Source organism: Anser brachyrhynchus, assembly GCF_964034855.1.
Source record: "Anser brachyrhynchus genome assembly, chromosome: 18".
NCBI lineage: Eukaryota > Metazoa > Chordata > Aves > Anseriformes > Anatidae > Anser > Anser brachyrhynchus.
Genome location: NC_137711.1, coordinates 4,219,433 through 4,236,978, shown reverse-complemented (window position 1 = coordinate 4,236,978; position 17,546 = coordinate 4,219,433). Strand labels below are relative to the sequence as shown.

General features: G+C 40.9%; 2 protein-coding genes across 25 annotated transcripts in view; one reads left to right on the top strand and one right to left on the bottom strand.

The window, feature by feature from the left end:
• RHBDL3 (rhomboid like 3) overlaps positions 1 to 8,376 on the top strand; it is a 72,161-nt gene extending 63,785 nt beyond the window's left edge. For 21 of the 24 annotated variants that reach the window (XM_080561249.1, XM_080561243.1, XM_080561244.1 and 18 more), the window contains 3 exons: positions 201 to 301; positions 2,196 to 2,256; positions 2,978 to 8,376. In XM_080561249.1, the coding sequence (XP_080417375.1) occupies positions 201 to 301; positions 2,196 to 2,256; positions 2,978 to 3,249 (434 nt within the window). In that variant the 3' untranslated portion in view covers positions 3,250 to 8,376. The remainder of the gene's footprint in view (positions 1 to 200; positions 302 to 2,195; positions 2,257 to 2,977) is intronic. The other 3 variants (XR_013940735.1, XR_013940736.1, XR_013940737.1) reach the window with 3 other exon arrangements.
• Positions 8,377 to 10,758: 2,382 nt separating this feature from the next.
• Positions 10,759 to 17,509, bottom strand: LOC308180097 (protein Njmu-R1). The gene is made up of 10 exons (XM_080561254.1): positions 16,937 to 17,509; positions 16,593 to 16,673; positions 16,016 to 16,141; positions 15,442 to 15,582; positions 15,179 to 15,236; positions 14,384 to 14,503; positions 13,691 to 13,755; positions 13,433 to 13,569; positions 12,853 to 12,956; positions 10,759 to 12,282 (listed from the first exon to the last, which is right to left on the bottom strand). Exons 1-10 carry the CDS (start codon positions 17,065 to 17,067, stop codon positions 12,073 to 12,075), a joined length of 1,173 nt encoding a protein of 390 aa, XP_080417380.1. The 5' UTR covers positions 17,068 to 17,509; the 3' UTR covers positions 10,759 to 12,072.
• Between the last annotated feature and the right edge of the window lie 37 nt (positions 17,510 to 17,546).

Below are 17,546 nucleotides of genomic sequence, written 5' to 3'. Positions count from 1 at the left end.
CTGCTTTGTGCTGGATGCTTTTAGCTTGGATGCTTTTAAAGTAGGTGGAAAGAATTGGACTGATTCCTATTTTCCCCTCTCCTTTTTCTTTATCTCTGTATTGCTGACCTGCAGCAGTTAACACAGAAATGGCAGTTGGTAGGGCTGTAGGGTAGGAAATGGTGGCTGGCAATTTTGACAATCCTTGTTCTTCCTCCCAGGATCCCTGGCAGTGTCAGTAGCCGATATGACTGCGCCTGTGGTGGGCTCCTCCGGAGGCGTGTATGCACTTGTCTCAGCTCACTTGGCCAATATAGTCATGGTGAGTACCAGAATGACTTGTCTAACCTCTTTGGAAGTGAGTGAATCCAGCCAGATATGATGACCCGAGGGACTGGAAACAGGGTCTGACCCCATTGTTTGTCATTCAGAGCTTGCCCGGTTGTCTTGTCCCAGTGGCCTGGTGCTGGAATGGAAACATGACACTGTAGTTGGTGGCTTTGTGCACTGATGGCCAGCAGCTTGTCGGGAGAAGCCAAAGACGCTGGTGTAATCCAAGATTTATCAGTGTACTTCAGGCTATCAGCTCTTCTGCAGATCCAGTCAGTTCCTTCTCTTCCAACCCCTTGCAAGAAGTTGCAGAGCTGTTTCTGTCTGCAAAGCATCATGTTGTGTTAGGGAGCACCTAAAGAAATTTAGTGTTTGATGGATTTATGTGCAGAATATCCCTTATCCGCTTTTGTAAAACCCAGACTGAAGCTGAACCCTGGGCATAGTAGTGATGCTATCTTTTTGCTCTTTCACCTCAAGAAGTACTTTACAAAGGTCAGTGAATATCAGCATTGTCGTTCCTCTTAGGCCTGAAAACAGCAGCACATCCAAGGTCCTCAGAAAGGTGGTGGCAAAGCCCAGCACGTCTGCCTGTGCAGCCCCTAAGCTGACCGTCAGGCGACGATGGTTTTGCTGAGAAAGCTTTTTATTTTTTTTTTTTTATCTGATTAGGATTTATGTGTAGTGGTTCAGGAATGCATGTCTGTCCTGTACCAGCAACTTCAGAGCAGAATAGCCATAAAAATGATGGTAATCCAGCCTTCCCTGGGGTCTGAGTGGGATGATAATGCGAGTTGGCTGCAGTAGAGACAGAAGGTCTGTTGTGTGCGCTCTGGAAAACATGCGTGTGTGTGGTGATACTTGTGTCAAACCTAAGAGAAAACCTTGTGTTTAATGCTTGTATGCTGTGAAATCAGTAGGCTTGGGCTGCAACCCGCAATGGTGCTGCTCCAGGCAGCCTTTGTGGTGTCTGGGAGTAGGGGGAGTGAGCAGCTTCCTGAGCAGAATAGGTCTCCTTTGCTGTCTTCAAGCTTTTCAAAGCATGAAGGAGCTGGGGGCTGTTGCCAAACTAAGTCACTTGAGTGTCTGACAGAGCTAAGGAGTGGAGGGGAGAACATGCTCCTATATTACAGTGTTTCTGCTGGTGAAATGCCTCCTGTTACACAGGTTTTCTTCAGTGTCTTGTGTCAAAGAGAACCAGGAGGGTGTTTGTTCTCCCTCATAGGGTGGTAATGCAGACATGGGTTCTTCACAATGAGATTCACAGGGTCAGAGGGGGACAAAGGAGCTGTTGCTTTAGAGGAACAAGCTCTGCCAGAGGTGTGTGGAGAGTATTCACCAGTTACCTTCCCAGACTTCTTATAATGTAAAATGGCCTGTCGTTTCACTACTCATTGGAATCCTCCAAATCTATTTAGCAATTGCTACAGTAGCACCTATCTTTCTCCATTATCTGTTGTTTCTTTGCTTTTGTTGTTTCTTTGTTTTGTTGTTTCTTTTGTCTGTGGTTGCCAGTGGCTAGTGGGAGCTCTTCCCAACCTCTGGAGAATGGCAAGGCCAGCCAAAGGCCGGGCTGGTGTCAGGGACAGAGCTAGGCCAGCTGGATCTCAGGCAAGGGAAGTCAGTAAGACTGCCAGGCAAAGAAATGATGGATTGTCCATAACTTGGACAAGTCTATAATAGGTTCTTTATGGCTATGTCCTCTGGGATTGACAGATCTATGTGTGGTGTGGTGAGTGGAAAATTCACAGCTAGGTGGTAAAGGCAATGAAAGGGATGTGTTCCAAGGGATGTTTGCCCTTGATGCTCCTCCAGTACAGATCCGAATGTAAAATCGCTCCAGGTTTGCATGCAGCATCACTGTGTTTTCCTTGTCTCTTCTCCAGAACTGGTCAGGAATGAAGTGCCAATTCAAACTGCTGCGCATGGCTGTTGCCTTGATCTGTAGTAAGTATCGTGCAATACTTGGCACACATGCAATCCTGTCTTGTTTGTCCTTGTCATAAGGGTTTGTGCTGATTCAGGGTGTTTTGGCTTTGCAGCAGTTTTGGTAGGAACTTGCAGCTGGACCTTCTGGCAGCAGAAACCACATCACTCTCAAATGCAGATTTTGGCTTTCAACATAAGCATTTGTAAATGAGGATTTGTTGTTAGCCAACATCTGTAGCTTGTGGCATTTGTGAAGATCTGGGACTTAAGCATCTTGCCTTTGAATTCACAAACAAGCAGTGCTTTCATAATGCTCATGTTTAGGCATCCTAGAGCACTTTCTATCTGGGACGGCAACAGCATTATACACATATTAATGAATTATCTTCCAGACATATCCTATCCCTAGGGTGGCATGATAAGGGAAACTAAGCTGTCTGTTCATCACAGACAATTGTCTTCAATGTCTAACAGAGGGAAGAGGCCTTTTTTAAATGATTTTGATATAAATTTTGGAACAGGAATATTCCTTCACCTGTCTACTCTTCCGCAAGTCCAGACCACCTACCATCCACTGGGTAGACCTCATCTCTGTGTGCCTTACACAACTGTGGTTGGAAAAAAAACCCATGTGGTTTCTCTTTTACTCTGTCTCTTCAGGGCTGTAGCACTGCCTGAAAGATGGACTTAAGGAGGGATATACTTATACAATTAATTTGGTTTTCCTTTTTTGTTCCAGTGAGTTTTGAATTTGGAAGAGCTGTGTGGCTGCGATTCCATCCCTCTGCTTACCCTCCATGCCCACACCCCAGCTTCATGGCTCACCTGGGAGGGGTGATGGTTGGAATCACCCTTGGAGTTATCATCTTGAGGAACTATGAGCAGAGACTCCAAGATCAGACTTTGTGGTGGATCTTCCTTTCTATTTATCTCATTTTCGTGGTGTTTGCCATCTTCTGGAACATTTTTGCCTACAGCCTGTTGGATCTGAAACTACCTCCCCCTCCTTGAATGCATGGGACAGAAACCTCTGGAGAGCAGAAGTCATCTGCCAGCTAAGTTATATGAGCCAAGATGGAGGATCTATTTTTATATTTAGCTTAGGGGAGGACGATTATTTTGAACACAAGTGTGTGCTGAAGGAGACACTTAAAGATCTCACGAGTGAATGGATTGATCTGTTTGTTCATAAATCTAGCAGGTACTGTGCTGCCTGGTCTGGACCCTGCAGTTTCTTCACTGTCAGGGCTCCCACTGGGCAGCTTGAAACTGGGCATTTATCACTTGGTTTGTTAGCACACATCAATATTTTGTATGGGATATTTGCATTTTCCGAGTCAGTGTTGGAATTGCAGCCAGTTGTTGAATGAGTCTCCTCAAAGTTACTGAACGTTAGAAGGGAAAAAGAGCAGTCAATTAGTAACTAGAGATTTGCACGATACTCACAAGGCAGATTGAATTTGGTTTCTACGGATACATCTGACTGTTCAGCCATACCAGTGCCACTGTCTAATTACTTGAATGATTCCTTAATGAAAATTAAGCCTCTGGTGAAACCTGTCTTACGCACCTTTCAAAGGGGTCAGCAAATCTTGATCACCCAAAGCGGTGGAGACTGGTCTTCAACTACAGGCCATACAGGTCATACGCAATTGCACTATAAACCTTGGGAACTCTAAAGAGTGATATGGACACTCAGCCAGAGGTGACTTTTACTGTGCATATTTTGCTTGATTTTTATTTTTCCCCCCAGCCTGTTGTAGCTACAGAGTGTGACTGGGGTTTCTTCCTGGGGGATGAAGAAAAGAAGGGCAAATGTTCATTTGTGATTTTATCAGTTGACAATCAGGTGCTGCTTTCTTCTCACTTTGTTTCTGGGCATATTGTTGTAACAACACGTGGCCTGTAACACTCTTCCAGCAGGCTCTTGCTGTGTAAGTGGGACCTGGATCACCCGCAGCAGCACAGGGTGGGGACTTCACAGCCATGCACTCTGATTGGTGCCAGGTTTGTCCACTCAAGTCAGTGGAGTTGAATCAGGTTTTATACCACCGGTTTCAACCTGAAGTGGAAAGAGTGTTACAGTGATCATTGTGAAAGTGATAAAGCTGATTTTAAATTGACTGCTACGTTTTGAGGATGGCAAGTATTTCTGAGGCAATGGAAGATCAGGGGCTTCAAGCAGCAGTCAGTTGCAGTGATGCCTTTTTGCTTAGGATAGGTCAAGCCCAGGTTTTAGGAATCTGGTCTGTAGCACAGCCCATACAGCAGCATGATGCACGCTGCCTGCATGGACCTGGGAGCCAGACTGGAATGTCTGTATGGTGCATGCCTCTGTAAGGTGTTTGTTGTTACGCTTCTTACTTTAGAGAGCTGCCAAACCACAGTTGAGAAATGTGGATGCCTTCCTTTTCTCCCCGCTACGCCCACCCGGTTTGGCCTAGACTAGCTCCTTTTTTTCCTTTTTCTGTTTGCATGTTGTGCCCAGCCACCAGAGCCTTCCACAGCACATCTCATGGGCAGTGTAGCAGTTCGGTTTTCTCTGTAGTGAAGGGTTTCTGTATCACAGGCTTTATTCTCTCATCTGTGTAAATGATGCTGCCAGACAATACCACAAACTAGTGGGAGCTTCGCTTTCTAGAAGGGAAATTCTTGAGAATTCATCAGCTGTCCACTTACTTGCCTTTATAGCAAAAATCTCTCTGGAAGGCTGAAGTTCTCCCACAGTATCTGCTAGTAAAAATCCTATTGCCTCGGTGAAAGAGAAGGGGGAGAAGGAAAGTGTTTCTACAACCTGGAATGAGTCTTGTCTGCAAAAGGAACAAGTTTTGCCACCTTTGTGCACACAAATGGAGTCTCTGAGGGCAACAGCACCTTTATTGTTCTGCATGGCTGGCATGTTGTTCATGGGCCCTCAGATCAAGGTACAAAGGTCAGAGCTCCATTCATTTCAAAGAAGAGGACTGATTCCCTATTCTATTTTTATCTCTGCAGTTTGGGTCCAGCTCAAAGCAGTCGAAAGAGTTTACATGTGTTGCTTCAGGTCAGGAGCTTGCCAGCGAGTTTCATACTGGTGGAGACGTAGGGAGACATAGGCAAACAGGAAGGAGGGGAACTAGAATACTGAGGAAAACATGGTAATGCATAAGGAGGACATTCCTTTCCTCACCTGTTATGCAACCTTTCTGATTGCAGATGCCTTTAAACCAAAGTTGAGCAGGAAGTGGGAGTTCCCTTGCAAGTTTTCCTAAAACTTTGAAATTCTAGTTAGAAAATATCAATAAATCCCAGATTATCTTGTCTATAATTTGTCAGAGTACAGTATGCACTGATTAACTTTTATTTTTTGTTTCTCAGCCAAAAGCTACTTAATACCCATCAGTTTCCTCCCAAGAAAGCTTTCTGTGCCTGCCAGTGATGTGCTCTGTGGTGAAGCAGCAAGCTACAGGTTCGAGGGCTGCCACTTTCTTCATCAGCCTCACCCTGGCCAATATATCTTTGCCTTTACTCAGGAGAACAAGGGAGCTGCATAGGGTAGTACAGGTGCCCTTCTTTGGTCCTTCATCCGTAAGTCAACATAGTTTACATGAACTAATTTTAAAAAAAATCAAAAAAATCAAAAACTCTCACTTTGAGCTTTTGACTTTTTCTCTTAAACTATTGTTTATCTTTGCAACTTCCATTCCTGTCGTCCCATGCCCTGTCTGAGGAAATCTACAAGCAGCCCTCGGGATCAGAAAGGTCAGACTTCAGAACAGCACTAGATTTATTCTGAAGAAATGAAACCCTCTCACATTCCTGTTCATCAGAGCTGAAATGTCTCCCCTTATATTGAGCAGGTCATATGCAGAGCCTGTAATACTGCTCCTGACTCCATAAGCTGATAGATTCTTAGCAGATGAAGTGCTTAAGTTTTTATAATTGTTTATATTACTAAACCGATATTGTGAAAATTTGTTATATTTTTACAGAGTATCAGGAAACCCAGTTACTTTGTTTTTTAATGCACCCAGGAGTGCCACAGTGCTGCAGCGCCAGAGAGCTAACAGCAAACGCTTTTCTTTTACCTCCAGATGTCCTTGATGCTGCTGGCTTATGTCAGAGCTTTAATATTCTCCATCCTGCTCATTTGTGGTTCCAACTTATCACAGTCAGCAATGTGTTCCTGAAGGAGCCATCCACTGAGGGACTGCTTTTGGTGATTGTTTTGGTTTTATTTCAGATGCTGACAGGATTTTACATGAATTGGATAAAATATGAATCTTTTGTGTGGATGTGAAGTGCCAGAAAGACAAGGACTGTTACCAATGCACAGATTTGAGACAGCGCATGTTAGAGGAAGCTATTTTATGCCTGTGTCCTTGAATGAGGACACAGCACATGGGAAAAAAAAAAAAAAAGCCGTTTCTGTGCAGGACTTCCCACTTAGTAAGTATATTGCAGCACTGGTCCAGAGAGGATGGGTGCAGGGAGCAGTAGCGCAGCCTGGGGTGCTGGTTGTACAGCTCCTTCAGGGACACCTGCCGGCCGCAGGGAGACAACACAGACGGGGTCCAACTCAGAGCCTTTTGCTGATCTCTCATTCCACAGGAGACCTGAGAAGTAGCTCAGACAGCTATGGGAAAGACAGTGGAAGAGAAACTGGTAGAGCAACGTCAATGGGACTTGCAAATGGCACTTTTATTCCTAAATATTTGGATGCAGGTAGAGATTAATTTTGCACACATCAGTAATTCTATAAGGAAGAGAGGGGGAGGGTTGGAATGGAGTGATGGAAGAGGAACTTACCAGAAACAATCTCTGAGTGAGGTGTAGAGTAGTAGAAATGCTGATGAATTCACTTTTGAGTTTTTAAGCCAACATCTCACGTCATTTTTTTTCCCCATTAGTTAATGGGGAAGATTAGCACTTATGTGGCATATTGTGTTTCTTCAGTACTTGCTCTTTTAGCAGGAGGAAGTATTTTATCAATGGAGAAGGGGGAGGCCAGAGACATTTTAATTCTCGGAGGCTGCTGTAGTAGAAATAAAGCTTAGGGATTCTGTGTCCCAAGACCTTGCTCCTTCTGAGGATTATACTGCCCTTACGTTTTAAATCGATTAGATAGTTTCAATTTGAATTGGGTTATGAAGAATGGAATCTGACATGTTTAGAGCTGAGACAAAAATAACAGCTTTCTGCTGACCTTACAAGACAGCTGCTGTTTTGTGCCAATATTTAGTCTCACAGGATCGTGGGTAGGATTTTCACACATACTTCAGTGAATAAAGAACTCAGTTTATCCATTTATATAGATTCAAGCTCAGCCCAGTTGCTTTAGAAACCCCATCCACTGGCTTTACCTGAAGTGAAACTGGAAAATATGAATGCAGTTCAACACCAGCAACCTCTGGAGGCAAACTAGGATCCAGAGAACAAAAGCACTTCTGGGATTTTAGCCTCTTTTCTGAATATCACTGCTGTTGTGTTTCTTTTATAGTAGTGGCTGCTTCACAGTGTTCTGTAACATGGCTCAAAAATTCCTTTTGTGATCACTGAAGCTGAGAGCTGGTTGTAAATGAAAACAGTGCAGCTGTATAAAGAAAGAATCACATGTAAGACAGAAACAAAGCTTGTTTAAAGGTAAATGTATTTGTAATGTCACTATTAATCAATAGCTTTTAATTGGAAAAAGTTTTCTAATGAGGTATTTTTGAAATGCCAGAAAACTTATGTTTCAGGGTACTTTACAATACAGAGCACAAAATATTCTGCAGGCCTCATTTAAGTAGCAAAAAAACCCCACTTAATTTCCAGTGAGCTTAATAGATATGTTAGTCACTGGCTGTCTCCTGACTCCCCCAGAGTGTCTGATTAGTTTGCAAATAAAGCTAGACTTGTGCAGCTTTTCTTTTGCGTACGCTACTAATCTTAACAACACATCCAAATGTTAAACACAAAGCACTAAACAATGTAATTTTCTGCCTTAAAATACTGAACAAATGTAACTTACCTGTTAAGGTCAAGTAAAACAATTATATTTGCAAGGTAACACGCTATGATATGTTTCCAAATATTTTTGTATTGTGTACATTCTGTATATTTTTGTTGTAACAATATTATTTGAGTGCAGAATCCATTAAATTTTTTGTTGGTGGATTTTTTTGGTTTTGTTTCTTTTTTAATCAAGTAGAGCTGTTTTACATCACATGCCAAAAATCAACCAAGAAAAAACTTTCGAAGACAATTTTGTAAGTTTGTCTACAGTTAACAAACTATTTAACCAAAGATCAATTTGTTTTGAGCTCTGAAATGTAATCTTTTAATAATGACATTGATAACTCATTTTTATGTCTCTCTAGAAGTGTCTGATAAAAGGGAAGTGAACTGCTGCTGTATTTCTCCATGAGGTATAACAAGGATGCAGAAATAGCTTGTGACTGGTATTAAAAATTCAGGTCTTGTCCCACTATTTAACAACTGAAGCTTTAAAGCAGTAGTGACCTCAAAACTGAGGGGAAGTTGAAGACCAAGTACATTAGACTGTTTAAAAAAAAAAAAGTGGGGGGGGTTAGGGGGTGGAAGGTTGTTGTCTTTTAACATCAGACTTAAAATCTCATCTCTTGATCCAATAGTGAGAACAATGTATCCAGGAAGTTCTGCAGCAAATCTCTGAATGATTTAGTTGTTAAATAAAAGGGGAAGGCTTATTTTGAAAAACATTTTGTGTTTTTGTTGGGAACTATTGTGTTAAAGTATAAATTGAAGAAATGAAAATGTAACTAGCAGCAGTCCCTGCCAGATTTGTTACTCCTAAGGGGAGGCAGACTACTGCTACTCTATGCAGGATTCAACTCTTCCTAGTAGTTTTCTGTGTTTAAATGAGCTTTCTGAGGCATTTAAAGTTCTTTATTCACTAGCTGTGGAATTTCTGCAAAAGGGTAAGTAAGGTAGGTTTTCATCTATTTTTGTCCGTTAGTACAGGAACTGGTTTCTGTTAACACTATATATTTTTCTAGCCGGTTAAAATAATTTTAGAAAGGCAAACCGAAGGACAGATTATTACCAATTCCAGAAAATCTGTTGCAGGAAAGGAGCCAAAAGTTGGCAGCCTTGGGACTCATCCTTGATCATACAAACTCATACAACTCATTATTTTATTCCCATAACTCCAATCATATGCTGTATAGTAAGCACTGCTCTTAAGTGTTGGAAAGAGAAATACTAATTGGTTTATATGCTACTTCTCAAGGGGGAGGGAGGGAGAGACAGACAAAAAAAAAAAAAACCAGACCCCGATCTTTCAAACTGTGAGAGGTCTCTGTCAGCTAAAGGTAAACTTGCATTCTTAACACGTCTGGTTTGCTGCTCCCCATCCCCTGCCCCAAGGGTTTTAAGTCAAATCCTAAAAACTGCAATATAAATCTTACAGGTTTGAAAATTAAGCAAAATAGCAAAGTCACTGTAAAGCTGATAAAAGCAAAGTGATGGTAAAACAAAGGCTGCAGAAAGCAGTTACATTTTTCATGCCAGCCACCTTCAGTGCTAGCAAAATTCAGCAAAAGCAATTCGCAACAGAAAAAGCTGTTACTGCAGCTTTCCAGTTGTAGTCTTTTTATAAGAGCATGTAAATTCAGTGGGACTGATACTGATCAATTCATTACCTTGTAGAGGAGAAGCCTGAACTACAGTAAGGAAAGTTTTATAGGTGAAGGTTAAAAATATCTGGATTTTAAAGTAATATGTGATCACTGATATAGCAAATAAAACAAAAATCTAATTTAAATGAGTGTAGTACAGGCTACAGGATGATAAGATAACTCAGGTTATAAAGGACCTCACCAGCTCTCTAGTCCAACCTCCTGCTCATGAGGACAGAGGTTGTTCAGCACTTCATCCAGTTTGTTCATGAAAACCTCCAGGGATGAAGACTACATTAAGTAAGTGTTTCTGGTTGCAGCTCAGGAAAGGTTTATCACCACCTTGCTGTGACTGACTTATGCTTTTGTAAATATTAAAGCTATCGCATGTAATATCTGGCCTTGTAGGGTTCTGTGGCCTAACTTTCCTCTCAGCTGGAGGCACAAGGACAGGAGAGTATGAGTAGGATGATTTTCTTATGCTACTGCCAGATTCCAGCTACCAGTTTTTGGACTTTTTTTTTTTGAGCACTTAACTCCTGATCAGGCAAAATACTAAATGATCAGTGCTCCAACTTTGCTAAAAACATGTAAGAGCAGCAGACAGTGACGTTTTATTGAGAGGTATTGTTTCACTCATTCATTAATACCCTGAAGGAAAACACTATTACTCTTCAAGGCTGATACAGATGAGAGTAAATTTTTTTCAAATACTTTTATTTTCTTCTCTGACCTTCCCATATATGTTACGTGTCACCCCTGCTGTCACTATGACAGTTGCAGACTCCTGCACATTACACTAGCACCTCCACTAGCAACTCCCCTCCATTGTGTGAATGAAGTATTTTAAAAGGAGGCATCAAGGACAACACTCACGTGTAATTCACTGTAGACACACTACTAAGGATTTGAATACCTTTTATTGTAAGCCTTATTATAGGTCCAACACAGCACCGTCACCGGAAAGCTTTTGACTTATCACAGTATACAGGACTGGCAGAACAAACAAACTTAACTGCATCAGGGAGATTGTTATAGTTGGTGTTTCAGGCCTTGAATGGGAGAGTTGTTCAAATGTTCCAAGTTAGGCATTCAAACACCCTCTGCTGCAAAGGAAAGCAGTAGGCACTTTTGCTTATATCAGATTGCAGAAATAGTCCTCAATTATATGGTCACCCAGAGACCTTGCTAGTTTTGATTCCATCTGTAGGCAAAGATATTCAAGTATTCTATTGTCTGAATGTCCCATGATGTGGATAAGAATTCATTGCTGAAATACAGTCAAGTGTTTTCAAGTCTGAATAATTGATTTGGAAACTTAGTTTACTTCAATTTCTGAAAAAGCTTCTATTAAGTTAATATTGCACCTACAAAATCTTCAGAATTAATTACTCACTACTGGAAAACGATTATTTTCAATTTTGCAAACTGGGTACTAGGAATGTACAAAGAAGATCTTGATCACAAAAAATGCAAACTAATGAAGAATTTAATTCATCATCTAGCCTGGGAATTTAACATGCCTGACCAGCATATATATACATTGATAGAAGCACATGCAAACTGATTCCTAAAACTCTGTTCAGTCTTCAGGCAATTCTGTTTCCTATCAATTAACAAGTTGCTTATTTAGTAGGAGAACAAACTGCTGCTTTGAAAATAGAACGTGGAAACTAGCTACAGACTTGTTACCCCTGTTCTCTTATATGAAGAGACAATGATGAACTCATTTGTTATGATTTATCCAAATGTTTGTGCTTCTTTTTCTATTAAAACTAACCAGATCTTAATGATTAGACATGATAATTTCAAATATATTTAAAATAGCTAGAACACCGAAATGCTCGTGAGCTAAGGGATTTTTCTTTTCCATACAATGACAGTAAAAACAAATGTCATGACTTTGTCAGAAAAAGAACACAAGTCATTTGGAGAATCTGGTAAGCACTGAAAACCATGCGTGAGTTTGTAAGATCTGGTGTAAATCACATTAAAACACAATTACACATTTTAATGTGTAAATCACAATAAAAAAAAACTCATACTGCTTTCTCCAAAAAAAAAAAAAAAGTAGTTGAAATTGCAACTTAGGTTTGACTTGGGTAATACTTGTAAATATAAATTAAAATTTCTTCAATAGTGAAACTAAGCTGCAAAGAAGAAATTAATGATTTATACAATACCCTCCAACAAGTGTCGAATAATTTAGATAATTTTAAGCCACTGCTGTTTCTCTCATGAATTCCTCAAGGACAGTCACTACATTTCTGGCTTCTGGCATTTCTGCATGTTCTACTTTAACAATCTTCAAAAGGATGTCTCCACTGCCACAGTTCTTTAAAAACATATAACACTTGAACAAGGCGTAGTGGTTCATTTCAGCCTGTCGAATAAACCTCTTCAGGTTGTTAATGTCTTGTATAGCCTGGAAAGACAGTTATAGAGAATTTTCTTATCCTTCTACATGGAAAGAAAATAACGTAGAAAAGTGCAGGAAGAATAGCAGTAGAAGTAAAGAATTTTATACTACTATTCAAGAGTAATGTAAGAATTGAGTAATGTCATTGATGGATATTACCGCTATTACTCTAACAATGCAGAAGATGTGGACATTATCGAGTTGCAGTATCAAGCATTTACCTCTTCTATTATGACAGGTCACCTAAGTATAAAAAACTGAATGCATATTACCCAATTATACAATACTGTATGTACAAAGCTCAAACTAACACTATTTTAAGGGAAAAAAAAAGTTTTTATTTGAAACAGGAGAAAAGGCCTTTGGAGTACTTGCTGAAGAAACTTTCATGCTGCTTTACATTCTAGTCTTGTCAACTACAGTAAGCCAGTTCTAAAATTAAACTTTAGAGGTAATTAGTCAATGATGTACAGACATTGTAAGTAACCTAAAACTCTTCTTTGGTGCAAAAGCAGTAACCTTGTCCCTCAATAACCCGTTGTCTGTTCCAGGTCTTTAACAAATATGAACAGTTACCTTCAATTTAAAGTTTTCCAAAATCTGCCGGAAGAGAAATGGATTTCCACCTTCGGCACCGTTTACAAAAGCATGCATCCAGTCCTCACAAAATCTGTTGCTCCCTGTTATGTGTTCAGGAACACAGAAATGAGCAAAAAGGAAATGGGCTCAACATAGATATATAACTGCATTCACCTTGTTTAAGTGCTCTTGTACATCAACCGGTAATAATATACCTGGGTCAGGAGTTAAGACTTAAGAAAAACAGTACATGTAGAAAAGCAAACATAGATACAACGATTATATGAAATTCTGTTCTGATTGTTGAATTCAGAACTTTTTTTTTTCTGGTTGGATTTTTTACAATAATTTTGCAGCTTCCCTGAAGTGTAAAAATCATAGTTTCATGGTCTGCAAACTACCACAGGTTAAAAAAAATGGTCTGCTACCTCACAGGTAAACAGGTGTTCTAGTTTCCAGACAGAATCCAGACTTTCTGGGCATAAATCTGTGAGCTGCTGAATATCCTCAACTACTTCTAAGGTTAAGGGTTCTCAGCAGCTGAGGGATACAAGGGGGATAACAGCTGTAATCTCACCTGCATTGTGCAGCTGAGGCTGGGGTCCACTACAGTCTATAATCATTGACTTGTGCTGTTCCTCAGTCATGGCAATGCACAAGGAGGTCATTGTGCCTTCCTGAACAAGTCCTTGGAGACTGGCAGCTGCCAGAAACCTGACACAAAAAGCTCTTGTGAACTGCTTGTTTCTATAGTTTCAGAACAGCAAGAACAGGAAGGTGTCATACAAAGAAGCCAAGTTATTCACAGGTACCTTCATTTCAAAAGTATCCTTACCTGTTAATGTCTTTTTCTGTTCTTTCATCTGCATTTTTTACTTCCACGGGAGTATAACTCAATGCCTTAAAATGAACAAACAAAAGTTAAAAAGCTAAATGCAACTTGGATATTACTTCTATTGCTATATTGTAGTTACTAGCAATAAGTATGTAACATAGTACTTTCACATTTACTGTTTTCAGAATAAGAGTAGAAAGGAAATATTCCATATCATAATCATTGCAGCTGTCTTTGCATTCAGAAGAAATACACTGGTTACACTTTATTAGCTATTCCATCCAAAATCTTCTTAAACTCACGGGCTAATGCTAGGATTAATTTTATTTTTTTGTACCAGGGAATTACATGAAGCATACAGGCAATGTAACAGCCCTTTTGACTCACAAGGATTATAGCAAGGACAGCTTGCTCAGACCACGTCTAGTTTTCTCATTCTACTTGGACACTACTAAGTAATTTAAAACTAGTTAACTACAAAAATTACAGTTTATTGAGTCTTGATGAAAAAAATTGCTAAGCATCCTTAGCAATAAAGCAGGAAAGAAGAACTTGTCCTGAACTTCAAAACAAATGGTGTTCCTTATTTACTCCTGTTTGAGAAAGCAAATGTAAGAAACATTTTAAACACGTTACAGTCACTGAGATGTCTTCTGAACCCTTTTTAGTTACCCAGTTTGAAAATACACTTACAGCATGTAACAAGAAGGTGAGTTTCTCCTGAAAGAGCTGTACTACTCTTTGAATAGGGCATATGGAATTCTCAAACCAGCTTCTCAAATAGGGGTTAACATAGGTCTCCAAGTTTTTTTGCTGTAAAAAGTTGAAACATCAAAGCTTTTAACTACAAATTAGATTTCTACACAAATAGAAGCCTGTTAATAATTTATTAAACCTAAAATATTTGAATATCAAATCCTTTTTCATTTCAAACAATACTAGACTAAAATAATGAGTTTGACATTTAAAGCTACACCTTTTGGAATATAAGCTACGAAGGATTTCACATTTCAAATAGTAGAAAAATCTGTAATATATTAGCAGATCTACTGAGCAAAGAGAGTGCACCAGCAGACAGGATGAAACAGTAACTTAAAACACATAGTTTCCGTTAGAAGAATTGTGACAAGACCCACCAATAAAAATCCTTCTTTAATGTTCAGAAGTGGTAAAAATCTAAGTGGACATGGATAACTTTCCTGTAGACCATTATATTTTATTAGTCATTCTTCTCTCTCAAGCTAGCTACAGGTAACCTTTACGCAATTTATGACTGACAAAAAAAAATCTTTTTTTTTTTTCCCCTTCTAACCTGCGTGGCTGTCAGTACTTAAGACATTCACAATCTCTGCAGTGAAGCTAGTATGTATCTCTCCCAGAGTTTTGTCCCTATATAATTCTTCTGGACTGCTTGAGTAATAAATTTGTTTAAAAAGTCATATTCACTACTCAAAAAAAAGAAAAAAAAAAAGAAAAGTTAGACCTTACCTCCACATCAAGGCTTAGCTTGAGACTTTGAATGTATTTGTCCAGCTCAAGTCTGAAAGTATCTTCTTAAGGAAAATAAGATACATCAGCTAAAATCTGTATTTTGCCCTTTCAGGATATGGTTGTTACTGACATTTTCAGTTATGTACTGGAACATATGCACAAATGGGCTCATTTCAAGCAGGAAACGGACAAAAAGAGAACATCGTTTTTACACCATTTCTCTATCCACACAGATAAGGAGCGTAAAAAGGTAAGGATATAGTTCCAGACCTTTCTCTGAGCCACCCAGGAAACAAACCACATATTCTGAAGCATTTATGTCCGATTCCAGTATTGGTGTTTCTAGAAGATTTTCTTGTTTCAAAAGACAGTAATAACAACCAACTTTATATTCTGGTATGCTGTGCAGTAAAAAAAAAATAGTTAAAGGTACGTTACTTTAAATTAATGTGAAAACTGGACATATGACTTCAGTAAATAATTTTCAATCCCAGCACAGGAGGCTCTCATAGTCACACACAGAACTATCTTAGACCTTCTCTTTTTTCGTTCTACAGTACACTAAGAGTAGTTTAATTGGAAATAGTCATAAATACAGGTAACAGTTTTTAAGTACTCAAGCCATAAATTATTTACTATGGAAGTTTTCTCAAAGCTACCCAGAAAAAGAGAAAAGTACTATTTGTGTACAGCTGTTATTATTAACAGCAGAATAGACTGAGAACATGTAATTACAACTAAACTTAAGTCCAAAAGTAGATAGCAAGGTGTGCAATGCTGACAGTATTTCCTAGAGCTTCTCATTCATAAATAATTTTTAAAGGCATGTTTTACCTCAAATCCACAGATGCTACATTTCCCATCCCTTCAAAAAGGGCTCCTTTAGTCAGACGCTTAGCAATAAAACTACGCAATTCAGTTTCTGCTTCAGTTGGTAAGTTAGTGTCCAGCAAGGTGAGGCTTTAAAAAGCAAGATGAAATCATGAGCAAAAAGCAAATGTAACTGTTTTGTTTCTCTAAACAAGAGCAGAACTACTTGCTTGCAGTCATCACCTGCTTCTAGAAGGGAGACCACTGTGATCTCTCCCTGGCTTACAGATAACTCTCTGACTTCTGGCCCATCAGAAATGCATTCAGTGGTTTGTCCACTAGACCAGAAGTCTGGAGCTGTGGTGTCAGCTGATGCTGAAGTCCTGAGCATCTATGACAAAGTCACGGGCCCTCTTCATTTCTGTTTCTGTAGTTGTAACAGAGCAACAACCATATTGCACAGCTTGTCGAAACATAACTTGTCAAATTAAAATTGGTTACAATTTTTAGTTATATATTATCTACATTAGAACAACAATATGGCAAAGACATCAAAATGGGATGTAACAGATGATTATGTAGTTCTGCAGATTGGCTTTACCTGAAATCTTCGCTGGAGGGTGTCTCTGCCGCTGCACTGCCGGGACTGCCATCCCCACTGTCTGCTCCCTGCTGTGAAGATCTTAAAATCAAGGAATTCTTATCAGTTTTAGTTTTTTACAGCCATAACATACAGGCAGAACAGGCAGTGGGGAAAGGTACTGCCTGGGGGCGTTTTAAAGCGGGAGCAGGAAACGAGGATATTATCAGACGGAAAAAAACAGAACAAAATCTTGTGCAGGAGAGCAAAAAAAGCGAAATCGAGCAGCTGGGAACAGAAGAGGCCTGGAAACGGCCTCCCCGCGGGGCGGACCAGTGGCACACCCGCCTCGCAGGGCCCCTCACCTGCGGCTCCGGTAGCCGTAGAGGCTGTGGTAGGTGCTGCCGTGCCGCTCCGGCCGCCGCTCCTCTCCGGCGCCGCCCTCCTCGCTGCTCTCCAGCTCCCGCTCGTCGCCATCCGGCAGCGCCGGCAGCATCCCGGCCCCCGCCGCCCCTCAGCCGCCGCCCGGCCCCTGCGGCCGCCGCTCCCCGCCCCTGATGCCGGGCAGGGTGGCGGGGAAGGGGCGGGCGGCCCGCGGGGCTGCGCCTCAGCTCGTCCCGCCCGCCCCGGGAGGCGGTAACGGGCAGCCACCATTAGAGCAGGGCGGCTGGGGGGCAGCTGCCGCCTGCGGAGCGCTGCGGCTGCTGCGTTAGTGCCATTTATTGAGAAACACGAGGGGAGCGATACGGAACCCGGGCCAGTAAACCTTCATCACGGCCCAAACCGCTATACCGAGCGGTTTAAGAGCGAGCAGCTTTTTGCCCGCTCTGGTTTGACAGAAAAACCCCCAAACCAACAGTTTCTCGCTAACACCATGCAGGAAAACGCGAAACTCCCCCACCGACCCCTCAGCAGAGGCTGAGACAAAATGGCGGCCCCGCTGCACCGTCCTGGCCCTCTCCCTCTCACCCCCCC

Coding starts and splice junctions, on each gene's coding strand:
- LOC308180097 (XM_080561254.1), bottom strand. CDS start 17,067: ATGCTGCCGGCGCTGCCGGATGGCGACGAGCGGGAGCTGGAGAGCAGC. Junction 13,756..14,383: donor TCACCTTCTTGTTACATGCT/GTAAGTGTATTT, acceptor GTTCATTTTAAG/GCATTGAGTTATACTCCCGT. Junction 13,570..13,690: donor ACAGAAAAAGACATTAACAG/GTAAGGATACTT, acceptor TTTTTGTGTCAG/GTTTCTGGCAGCTGCCAGTC.